Genomic DNA, 12,996 nt, shown 5'->3' with positions numbered 1-12,996 from the left:
ATTCAGTTTTTAAGTTGCACTGGTCACGTTATGAGCTTTGAATAGCTGTGTTGCTGCCAGCAGCTGGCCTGTTGTGCACTACAGCTGAAGACTGTTCTTAAACTACACACATAAAGTAGTGTGTCTGCGTGCTGCTCTTGTAACTTCTCAAGATGCTGTCACCACAGTTGGTCTATGTTATCGAGGCCCTTCAGAAACCATGGTGTTCCGTCCGTTCATTCTCTGCCTTAGTCACTTTTCTATTGGCGTGAAGAAATGCCGTGACCAAGGCAGCTTGTAGAAGAAATAGTTTATTGAGGCATACAGTTCCAGAGGGTGAGTTTATGACCATCATGGTGGGGAGCATGGCAGGCGTGGTGCTGACCCTGAGAGCTTACATCTGATCCACAAGCATGAAGCAGAGAGGGAACACTAGAGAATTAACTGGAAAGGGGTGGGCTTTTGAAACCTCAAAAGTCTGTCACCATTAGCATACCTTCGCTGATGAGGACACACCTCCTAAGCCGTCCCTGACAGTTCCACCAGCTGGAGACCAAGTATTCAAATATGTAAACATATGGGTGTGCACCACCTGTGCATCACCAAGGAAAAATAGTTCATAATTTTATGTTTTAATTTCAAGGTCAGGGATGTCTTGCTCATAATGGGGTTGGATAAATGTTTTCTCTGCTAAATGTTGTTCCTGCCTCACAGTTCGTCTTTGCTCTCCTGGGTGTTACATTTGCTATCTCTTCTTTCCCTCGTTATGTCCCAGAGCTGGGTTCTTTGCCTCCAGAACACACATACCTCCTGGCTTAAGCACTTTCATGTTAATACCCCGTTTCCTATGAGCTGCATGTTCTGAAAGAAAAAGAAATACTTTTATTCACTAGAGGAACCCCTGATGTATGTATAATGCACAGCTCAGGCAAGTGTGCAGCGTGTAATGGGTAATATATAGTTGCCAGCCTAAGACAAGTAGGGACTGTACAATACATAGTAATATAAGAACAAGCATCGACTAAATAGTAATAATCATATATGGTTGCAGTGCAGGGTAAGCTCAGAATTTGTAATAGATACTGTGTAGCTAACAGCACTCACTAGAAGAATATCTGCTCTTTACCTGTATGAAAGATGTTGAGGTCAGAGGGATGGAAAGTATTTTATTTTAGGGGTCCTCTACAATAAAAGTGTGCAGGAAACACTTAGGCACCCGAGTCTCTCCTTGGCTTCCTGTATTGCTCTGTCTGTGTTCATTGTCCTGAAGTATCTATTGCCTCTTCTTTGTGCATGTCATGTAAGGCATGCTGCAGACAGAGATGGAATTGCAAAATGCTTTAAGGAGCCGATAGAAACTCAGAGCAGAGACGGTTGGGTGCAGAAGAGGTGTCTCCCTGTGTTTCAGGACAGCCAAACAAACCCACCCCTTCAATTATGAAGGGGTAATGAGCCTGCTCCACAGCATGTGGAGACATAATTAGGAATGCACGGTGGGCCAGCGGACCAGGTGTCAGGTCATTATCGAAATCGTAAAGTTGGAAGGCATGCCCACTAAAGGCTACTAGTTTGGAAAAGGGTAGATTAGAATGTGAGAGTCTTAGGAGGTAAGAGGTTTTTCCAATTTCCATGCACTTTAGAAACCCTCCAGCATGTAACATTTCATGGAACTGCTGCACACAGAAATGTGCACACCTGAGGACACAGCTCCCAGGGACACAACTTGATGGATTTCCACATCAGTCAAGAAGTGCATCTTCATCTTGGCCAGCATCCCTGGGGCTACTTCTTCCTCTCCTGACCCCTGACCCCTTGTCCTGACACACACAAGTTTCTCTTCAAATTGTACTTTACATAATAGATGAAGTATTTGTGTATGTGTGTGTTTAGGCCAGTGGTCAGCCTTAACAATCTTTCCTTTAAAAACTGCATACTTTTGTTTTGTCAGGCAGGGTCCATTTGGAACTGGGGCTTGATAGTTCGGCTAGGGTGGCTGGCCAAGGTTCTTTTGTCTTTACCAGCACAGGCATTAAAGCATACCCCATAATGCCCAGCCTTTGTTTGTTTGTGGGTTTAGGGGCGCAAAGCAGTTTCTCATGCTTTTATGGCAAGTACTTCGCTTACCGAGCAGTCTCTTCAGCCCCTATTTAGGAAAACGGTCTATGAAAGTATGCACAAGCTGGAGGATCTGGATTGAGATTCCTAACACCTATGTTAACGCCAGACATGATTATGCATGTCTGTAACCCTAGCATTGGCAGCAGGCTGTTGAGGATGGGAAATAGACAGGGAGAGGCAACAGAGATGAAGGCCAGCCCCTGGAGCTCACTGGCCGGCCAGTCTAGTGAGTTGTTGAGCCCTCTGTGTGAGAGATGAGAACCTGTCTCACGAGGGAAAACAGAAAACAGCAGTGGAGGGCACTTAACGTCAGCTTCTGCCCCCACCCCAGCACCAGGTAATATGAAATAAATAAATAAATAATAAATTAGTGTTTTACTCAAGTTAGATCAGTCCATGGTGTGGTACATAATATTCATTCCTCAGTGATACACCTTAATGCATTTTCCTATCCGCTCACCCATATCCACTAAGATTTCCCTGTTGGCAGCACTTTGCCCTGTTGGGATGTACACCACCCAAGCACAGCATCATCAAACTGAGTTTTCATGGCCATTGAAAAAGGTGCCCTGTGAGATTACCCATGGAATCTTAGGCGTGGACTGGTCCAGCAGAGGGGTCCAGTCACCTAACAGTTCCTCAGATGTTTGTAAGCAGCCTGCCAAAAAGTTTGTCGACCTTTGATCCCACCAGGAAGATTGACATTTCTGATTTCCCGTGTCCTTGCCTCGCTTTATCGTCTCGCTCTTCTCAGTCCTCGAAGTCTCACGCAGCAGAGCCACTGTCGCTGACGTCGCCATTTATTGACTTCGGACAGATCTCTTTCTGTCTACTGCACGCTTGTGTTTGTCTCGCTTTTATCTCCATCTTTGGCTCACTTTTCTGCAAATTTGTTCATATGTTTCTTAACAACTTCAAGGAGCCCTTTCTATATAGAATAGCGATAATTTTTGTCAAATCTTTAAAATAATTTTTACCATAATTTTTACCCCCCTTTTGTTTTCAAACAAGTTTTAAATTTTATAAGGCACAATTCACTAGATTTTTTTTTTCTTCTCCTTAGGGACTTCTGCTTTGTGTGTCTGCTTGACAAGAAAATATACTGGAAGCTTGAGACAGGCAGATATGCCTGGGGTGGGCAGAGACCTTAATGTGGAAATGCAGTTATATAGCAATTGGAATTCAAATGAAAGGGAGTATGAACAGTTATACAGCAGACGTTTATACATAATCTACCTTTTTTTTTTTTTACTTTCAACTGTAATTGGAAGGCATTTTAGTCCTAAACCTATTTCCCTTTATGCTTTGTAATTTGATATTCTGATATCTGAAATGATTTTTTTTTTCTGTTTTAGATCTCAAATTATAACCGGTTTCCTGCACCATTGCTGACGTCCAACGATCCATGTCAGAAGTACTTCCAGGTCAGATGTGATTATTTTATACTTCAACACACAGAGACAGGTGCATGTCAAAGCTCGATAATGTGTGCGATCGATGGTTCTTTTAGTTGAACTCATGTTTTACTAAAATAGCACTTTAAAATTCTCATTGTTCTATATAATAGAAAAAGTATTTTAAAAAAATTAAAGGTCATTTGAGTTAACCACACGTGTGTTGTTATTTACTGTGGATGTCGTGTGAAATATTATTGTTGATTGTGGCAGGAAGTTTAAGCTCAATTTTCACCACCCGGCTTGTATGTTGACTTTCGCCCTGTGGGCAGAGGAGATGGTATTGCTGTTGAGTCTTTGTAAACTGCGTTTCCAACCATAGGGTTTATCAAGACTAGTTCTCCAAATGAGGAGTCTCCGTGAACCTAAATCTGATTACTTCCAGGCCTAACGAAGGCTGCATTGGTTTTAATGCATGTCCCTCTTTGTATCATGGCAAATGCTATTCTGCACACAGTGTGGGATGGGGTTTAATTCTTGACCTCACAGTGATATAAGGAATAAACAGTTGCAATGAATGACCTTTGCATTAAATTCTGGGACTAAGTGGCAAACGCCACACAGCTCCTGTTTCCCTGGACGGGTACCAGTCTGAGTTTCTAAACTCGTTAGACTTAACCATGGTGTCTAACTAATTCTAAAGTTAACCTTATCATTAAATAGTCTCAAACCTCTTCCTCTGTTACATAAAACTCCGCATTATGTTTCCACAAAGAGGTTCAAAAAAATAAAGTGAACACTGAGCTCCACGTTAGTATATAAAGGTCAAGAAATTTAATTTTTTTTAGATTCATTTATTTTTATTTTATGTGTATATGTTTGCTTACATGTATGATGTATGTATGTATGTATGTATACCACATGTGTACCTGTTGCCTGCAAAGTCAGAAGAGGGCATGGGGATCCCTGGAATTAGAATGAATTCCACTTTTACTAAGAAAAGCCGGTGGGGAAGTGTGCTAACACAGCCTGTGCAGGAGAGCCGGAAGGTTAGGGACGATTCTCAGAGGCCCCTAAGGATGCTGCCTTGGTGTGAAGAGGGAGCAGGTTTTAAATAAATATATATGTAAATACACATGACAAATACTTAAGTCATCTTAAAGCTGGGTGGTGATAGTGCTTGCCTTTAATCCCAGGCCTCAGAAGGCAGAGGCAGACAGATTTCTGTGAGTTTGAGGACAGCCTGGTCTACAGTGTGAGTTCCAGAGCATCCAAGGATATAGAGAGAAACCCTGTCTTGAAAAACCAAATACATAAACAAATAAACAAACAAATAAAAATAAAATAGATATTTTAGGTAGTCCTAATGGGATTGTTGACACTGTCCAGGGATGCAGAGAATGGAGGGTCAATGTGCACCCTCCTGGGGTTCTGCCACCTCACCCCCTGCTGCCTTGCATCTGTATGGTCTTGGAGGGTACTTGAGGTAAGGGCTCTGTGATACAGCCTATAGATTGTCACCCGTGATGGGGTGGGACTTCTCTGGGTTGCAGCTGTCTTAGAGTTACATAGGTTCCCTCCCCATGTGCCTGAAAATACATTTAAGAAACCCACTAGCTCGCTTAATCAATAATCAGTTTTAAGTACGGAGAATATTTCCTTTTAGGAATCTTTTGTGTCAATGAAATAAAATAGATCTAAATGGAAGGAGAGCAGTCATTCATCTCTAGAAATTTTCTCCTGTTTTTGTATTTCTTTATTTAGATACGTTTATCTTTCTGAAGTGTCTGAACTTGCTTTATTTGTTGATGGCTATATATGTGTCTTAGTCACTGTTTTATTCCTATGAAGAGACACCGTTACCACAGCAACTCTTACTTTTAAAAAGGCATTTAATTGGGACTGGCTTACAGTTTCACGGGTTTAGTCCATTATCCATTATTATGGCGGGGAGCATGGTAGCACACAGGCGGGCATGCTGCTGGAGAAGTAGCTGAGAGTTCAATATCCAGATCCACAGGCAGCAGGAAGAGAAAGAGAGAGCCACTGAACCTAGCTTGGGCTTTGAAACTACCAAGTTCTACCCCTCAGTGACACAGTTCCTCCAACAAGGCCACACCTCTTAAACCTTCTCAAGTAGTGCCACTCCCTGATGACTAAGATAGAATCAAAGATAGAATCCTGTGGATCCTTATTCAGGCCACCACAATAAGGTACAGAAACAGTTATCAACCTTAATTTTTAAAAGAAAGCTGATACTGTTGGGTGTTGATGTAGCAGGTACCAAAATTTACAAGAAAGTCAAGAGTCTTATTTCCATGGTGTAGCTTGTTCTCAGCTCCATACTCCAACCCCAGAAACTCACCATGGCAACTGGTGAGGGGTGATCTGTCTGGCATCCATCCGGGATGAAGTCTGCCTTCAATCCCACCTTCCAGCTCCAGGGAGCTGGGATCAAAGGCAAGCTTTTCAAAGCAAACCTTCTAGGTTTTGTATGGTCATCCGTCTAGAAAATTCCTCTTTGTTCTTGTAGGCTGAGCTCCGAAGTGTCCTCTGAGCAGGTCTCAGGGCACAACAAAGTAAAGTGATCTTCCTGCTTCACAGATTTCCCTGTTTGCTTTTTCTTAATGTTATTTCCGTTTCGAATTGGCTCGAGAGCCAGCGGATCGGTTGCTCAAGAAAGCGTGCACCATTCCTTTTCAGCACGTCTGCTTTCTCCAATCACATCACCTATCAGCATTCCCACGCTTGCGTATCCACTGTGTTCTTCAGGCGTAACCGTGGAAGTCTAGGGTTTCATTAAAAATAGATTCATCTCTAAAAGACACACAGGCTTTTCCAAAGCATGGACGTAGCCTTAAGACGGACAAAGAAAAATATCCTTGGGATCAGGATCACATCTGTATCATTTTCTAATTCTCACTGAGATGCACTTGTTCCGAATTGTATTTCCCAAGTAGCCACTTAGCACAACCGCACGGTGTGATATTTTTCTTCTTGGCCACTGGTGGCTTCCTGCCATCCCTCAATCTAATCCAGCTGTCCCTTCTCTAAACTTGTATATTCATCTCAAATACCATGTTTTGATAAGACCCTTTGCCCACTCCAGACACCAAGAGTCTGTGCAATAATTTCCTCTCTCACTGTCCAAATTATGTCGAGCTTTAAAAATCACACCATATTCATTTTCATAACTGACAAGTAGAAGTTATGCATGTTCACTGTGCCAGACATACTGTTTAAAATTATTACTTGTTGATAACTAACCTGTGCTAATTAAGGTCTCGGTTTCTTCCTCTGTTTCCCAAGTGTCTCTAATCTCTTACTGGGAAGAGAGGCCCCTTGATATTGCAAACTTTATATGCCCCCCCCCCAGTACAGGGGAATGCCAGAACCAAGAAGCGGTAGTGGGTGGGTAGGGGAGCAGGACAGGGGGGAGGGTACAGGGAACTTTGGGGATAGCATTTGAAATTTGAAATGTATATAAAGAAAATATCTAATAAAAAATGTGGGAAAAAAATGTGAAAAAAATTCCCTTGAATTGCTGAACAGAGCTAACCCTCGAGCAGTTTGGGTGCAAAGGGCACAGGAAACCCTCAGGTGGGTAAGGCAGAGGAGCTGAATCAGCCTTCAGGACCCAGGGAATCAGTCTGGGATGTCGCTTTCCCGTCTCTAGAGTAGCCATGGTACTAACTAACCCTGCCCTCTCCCTGAACCTGTGGCTCAGCTTGGCTTCTCGGAACTTTGGCCTCTGTCCACAGAGGACCTCTTACCACCCTGGCATAGTGAGGGTTTGGTTTTGTAGAGAATACCAGGAAACCGCTTTATTTTGCCTCTCCCTCCCTAAAAGGAAGAGCGGGGTGGGAAGCTTGAGTTCATTTCATTTCCTTCATACTTTGAGGTGTAGTTCAAAAGGCAACATTCCCTTGTGCTCTTAATTTCTCAGTGGGAATAAAATCTTGTGGCAGAGAAAAAAAATGAATTAAATGTGCGTGTTTTCTTCCAGTGTGGGGTACACGGTGCTCCTCTGCGTCTGTGTTTACCCCCACCCCATATCATAGGTGAGAGAAAGAGCAGTCTTTCTCTGTATGAAGAAAGGGGAGCTTGTTATCGTAGATGGAGACTAGAGGTCTTCAGAAAGAAAAGAATCATGGGCAGCCACTTCTCGCTGTGGGATCCAACCCAGGTCTTCATGCGTTAGATCCCTGGGTTAGAGGAAAGCTGGCATGGCTATACCTGCTGGGTCCCCTTATCATCGGGTGGAGGGAGCTGTCTTTATGGGATTAAAAAGGCTCTGGTTTACTTAGTCTTGATGGGCTTTATACAAAAGATATGTTTGTTTTAGCAGAAGCTATTGTGGTCACCAAAAAGTTCAAGACTTAAGCAAGATAACTAGATACATCAGCGTGCTGCTGGCCTGAGAAGCCCAGGGATATCAGACTCAGTCGATCGCAGGGATCTGGGCATTGTCTTCTGTCCCTCTTTTGGGTCTGCCTTCTTATTTGTTAAATCTAACACATTTAATCAGGGAGTGATAGGCAGGCAGGTTGCTTCCCTTCCTGGGGTGTGTGTGTGTGTGTGTGTGTGTGTGTGTGTGTGTGTGTGTGTGTGTGTTAGGAAGGAAGGGGCCTTCCCTTCTCCCCCTTCCCTGTTGTGTGAGACAGAAGTTCCGCTGTTGAGCCCAGACTGCCTTCTAACTGGTGGCTGTTCTCCTGCCTTAGCCTCCTGAGTGCTGGGATTATAGGTGTGCTCTGTCACACGGTTGCTTCCTTTCTTCTAACCGCTGCAGTTGAGTCTTACGATTAACTTTGTGTGGGTCCTTAAGCTAAACCTTAATTAGCCACCAGAATCGTGGAGATCTGTTGCTCTGACTGGTTGTGTACCCGCCCCCCCCCCCCCCCCCCCCCCATACANCCCCCCCCCCCCCCCCCCCATACACAAATAAGAGATACAAGCTTACAACATTTGTGCTGGACCACTAATCCTAAGAGCCAGGAGGTGAACATTCCTCAGTCAGTTTTCTTCACTGTTACCTTAAGGCTGAAGCCGAGTAGTGGGGGAAAGGTTAAGTGGATGAGAGGGAGTGGGGTGCCAAGGAGGCTCTCCTCCCCAAGAAAGAGCAAGAGGGTATTAACAGGCGTGTGTCAAAGGTAACAGGTATTCCTCAGGGACCCAGGAGAATCTGACACTTGTTTTTGTCACTCTCTTAAGTCTGAACTGCTTGTATCTCTGAGATAGAAATTGATCCCCTTGAATTAATGTTGGGCCTTGGTAGTAGGTACTTTGTATTACTTTCGGTGGGTTGTGATAAAATACCTAAAACAGGGGAGGGAATGAAGGATTTCCTCTGGCTCTCAGTATGAGGGCCGAGATCCATCCCTGCAGGGGGCATAGCCCGCCCAGAAATGGAGAGAGACCTGAATGTTGATGTCCACTCCCATTCTCTCTGTTCAGTCCAGGGCCCCAGGCCCTGGAATGGTGACTGAATATGGCCACCATATTTATGCAGGTTTCCCTGCCTACACAACCTGGGAAAGTCTCTTACAGATCTGAACAGAGGTCTCTTAGCTGATTTTAGATTTTGTCAAACTGACTATAATATTATTTCTGTCAATTGCATTCTTAACTGACTGGACAGTATGATTAGAGAGCCATGGTGGGTATGCTAGCTAGTCACGGATCCCAACGGAATTCCCTCTCAGGGTGGAAGGCCCGTCCTTGTGGCCACTGGCATTGTGTGTTCATCCCTCACCAGCTGTGCATACCCAGTCTACTGTTGCTTTTCCTGAACTTGAAGAATCTGCTGACTAGTAGATGCTTGATAAATACTTAATGAGTGAGAAAATACATTCACGAGTATGCCAGACTTTATAAAAAGGAAATTCTGGTAATATGAAAAAAAAAATGGAGGAGAAGGAGGCAGAGCAGGGCATGATGGTAAATTCCTTGTCCCATCACTTAGGTAGAGGTGGGTGGCTCACAGTTTAAGGTTATCCTTGACTGCAGAACAAGTGCACGACCATTCTGGGCTCCCCGTGAGACCCTTTCTGAAAATATAAGAAATAAATACTAACATGGAGTTGATTAAAGTCACAAGCTATTGATTGTAGTCTGAGCATGGCTCCAGTGTTGAGAACGATAGGCTGAAGAGTCCTAAACATTGATAAGAGAAACCGAAAGAAGCCGAAATTATAGTTCAAGAGAGGACATGCCATCCTTTCTTTTTTTTTTTTCCTTTTTTTTGGTTTTTTGAGACAGGGTTTCTCTGTATAGACCTGGCTGTCCTGGAACTCACTTTGTAGACCAGGCTGGCCTCGAACTCAGAAATCCTCCTGCCTCTGCCTCCCAAGTGCTGGGATTAAAGGCTTGCGCCACCACTCCCGGCTCATCCTTTCATTTTTATAGAGAGAGAATATCCATTTTCTCCAAACGTACTAAAGTGGTATGATGCGCTTTCCTAGTCTACTTAATTCTCTTTCCTTCCTTTTTACTAAAGGTGCAGGTGCTAGTTGTGTTAAAGGCAAAGATTAGAGGAAGGCCCAGAGTTGGATGGCAGATGTCACAGAAACAATCAGAACATTCATGGATGTGCAGCAGAGTTTTGGCCAGGTCTTCGGGGCTCCTCCACTGGACATGGAGGTGCAAGGTTTAGTAGGCTGCCTTGTAAGAACCAGTCACGTTTGAGAGAGAAATACAGCAGCCAGCTCTGTCCCAAAGCATCTACCTGCAGCTCTCTTAGTCTCTGGAGTCATGACAGATTTCAGTAAGAATTTCCTTGAGCTAAGACTGGAGAAGCAAGACAGATTGACCTAGATACTAGATTGAAGGGCTTCATTTAACTCCTGCTCAGTTTCTGTGTGTGGGTAAAGCTGAGATAATGACCACTGATCCCCGTTTCCAGAAAAGAAATGAATCTTCTGTTAACTGAACAGTAGTAACAGGCTGCCTGGACTTTTATTTAGGATGGTAGGTGTTAAGACAGGCTGTAAGTAACCCAGGCTGTAAGGCAGGCTGTAAGTAATCTATATGTGACTCTCACCATATATGTCATGCTGCTCGCAAACTCGTGACAATCCTCCTGCCTCATCCCTTGAAGTGTTGGATTGTAGGCATGTCCTATCACAGTTGGCTGAAATGTTATTTCTTGAGATGTTAATGAAACACTTAGTGATTATTTACTACCTACCCTACAGACAGACATCTGTTGCTATATAGTGCCATGTTGGTTGCAGACGCCTCAGCCTAGTAGGACATAGAGCAGGATAAAGGTGAACATTTGAAACTGGGTGAGTAGAGAGATCAAAAGAAGCCGAGATTATAGTGCAAGAGAGGGCATGTCAGCATTTCATTTCTACTGACAGAGAACGTCAATTTTCCTCACTAAAGTGTACTAGAGATGTTTTCCTAAAGATGCAAGGAGTAGTGGCCAGGAGCCCTGGAGTCTGCCTGGAGTGGAGAGAGATCTTTACAAAGAGGCAGTGTCTACCATGACTCAGAAGAGTGGAGTTTGCTGACGGGGAAGGAGGCCAGGAACATGTTCAGTCAGAGCATTGCTCACTTCTGGCCTTGGCGTGTCAGGTGTGGACAGTCCATTCTTTCAGACCTTTGGCCTTCCGACTCCAGTGCTCCTGAGCCTTAGCTCTGCCTAAAAGCCATCCACAGAACATTTCACCCTCACAGTCCGGGCTCTGGCCTAAAGGCGTCCAAATTGCTGGGGTTCTTTTAGGAGGTAGAGAAATCTTCTTTGTCCCTTTGTTCCTTATACTTTCAATCCTGTGACCTTTTCTTCCTCCAGTTCTTTACCCTCTTGTGACTTTGTCCCACCCCGGATCCCAGAGGCCATTTCCCTCTGTGTGTATCTCCTTCTCCCCTCCTCTCTCATGTATGCACCTCGTTGGGGAAGGCCCACTGTGCCCATCTCTTCTCTTATCACCTGGACTGAACTTCTTAGCAAATGCTGTTCTATCTTGCCAGCCACCCCCATGACTTCTGCTCTTATATCCTCTAAACAGTGAGACACGACCAAGAGCCCCATTGCTTCTTTGACCCCACCTGTCTTCTAGCTGGTGTCTTTTCCCACATGATTCTTCATGACACGTCTTACAGGTCACTTTCTACCCACTCGTGTCCTTGCTCCAGGGCAGATAAGGTGGAAGTCAGCACATTGTTTAGGTCACTGGATTCAACTCAGTCTTGCCCCTAAATCCTGTGGCTGATGAGCACCTACCTCCTCATCCATATGGCCTGGTCAAGAGGGATGGGATGAGAACTGGAAGGCAGCCAGACTTTAAGTGACCTTTCTCAACCCTTCTGTCCTCTCTTCATTGTCTTTGCTTCTCTGTTGTAGCAACCTTTGGAATTTTCTGGATGTTGGCCTATAATGAAGCCCTTGTAGACCCAGCTTCTTATTCCCTTTCTTACCTACTCACTCTCCATGAATCTGCAGTAAGAATTACTTCTACCACCTAGAACTCAAAAACACAGAAATGGGGGGAGCGCAGGTGTATTGTTAGGTACTATGCTGGACCCCCTGCAGCTGGTCATCAGAATCCTCTATCAACCAGGCATATTGAACTCATTTTTCAGAGAAGTAATTTGTCCTAGACTCAGCGTGCAAGAAGCCTGGGTAGATCGTTATCGTTTGCACCACTAGCATTGGGGTCTGTGACCTTAACTTCATCACCTCTCATTTTGGAAACATCTTTCCCATAGCCCCATGCTTTCCAGAACTTTGGTAGCCTTAAGCTATTTCATAATCTGTCCTAGTTGGCGCACTAACTCTCAGAAGCAATCTTCCACCTCTAGGGCTTAGCCAGTGTGCTTAGTTCCAAAGCCAACCTTTCTGTTTTGCCAGTGAGTGGGTTGGGGTAGGCAGTCAGTTGGGGAACTGGGAGAGGAGGCATATTCTCAGACACACCTTCCAACTTCTGAATATTGACATTTCAGCAAGGAGTCCTTAAGCTGCCTGTCTTCTGTCTATAAACATTTTTGGCTATGAGTGAAAGTAGACTAGAGTGTTTTCCTAATAACATTATCAGGGTGCAGTACCTAACATTGTAAAACATCCTCATAGAAACTTCCACCGTGCCTTTTGAGAAACCACCTAGCTTCCACTTTCTTGAATTGTTCCTGTAAATACCCAAGAGAATAACAGTAACTCTCTATGCCATAGATAAGTCTTGAGAAAAACTTTGGGGGTGGTGGGTCCATAGTCTGTCATTTTTAGAGTGTAAAAATTAATTGACAGAATATTGTTTAAAAGGAAAAAGCACTGTAATTTTTATTGCTTTAAAAGAAGACACCAGAGCTCACGATTGGAATGCTGCCTATGTAGGCAGTGATCTTTATAAATACTAGCCTTCAAGGTGGGGATCAAAAGCCTGACCACTGGGCGTTACAGCCCTTGACTGTCTTGTGGGCCACGTGAGTACCTGTTACTAAGGAATGCCTGCAGTGAATGGGTACTAGAAGCTGTGACAGCTCTTTCTAAAATGGCCAAGCCTAT

General features: G+C 44.2%; 1 protein-coding gene across 14 annotated transcripts in view; it reads left to right on the top strand.

The window, feature by feature from the left end:
* Apbb2 (amyloid beta precursor protein binding family B member 2) overlaps nucleotides 1–12,996 on the top strand; it is a 326,762-nt gene that overhangs the window by 159,060 nt on the left and 154,706 nt on the right. For 13 of the 14 annotated variants that reach the window (XM_021162015.2, XM_029477234.1, XM_029477232.1 and 10 more), the window contains one exon: nucleotides 3,453–3,521. In XM_021162015.2, coding sequence (XP_021017674.1) covers nucleotides 3,503–3,521 — 19 coding nt within the window. In that variant the 5' untranslated portion in view covers nucleotides 3,453–3,502. Of the gene's footprint in view, nucleotides 1–3,452; nucleotides 3,562–12,996 lie in introns of those variants that run through there. The other variant, XM_029477233.1, reaches the window with a different exon arrangement.

This window comes from Mus caroli, chromosome 5 (assembly GCF_900094665.2).
Source record: "Mus caroli chromosome 5, CAROLI_EIJ_v1.1, whole genome shotgun sequence".
NCBI lineage: Eukaryota > Metazoa > Chordata > Mammalia > Rodentia > Muridae > Mus > Mus caroli.
This window is presented reverse-complemented; position numbering and strand designations above follow the sequence as displayed.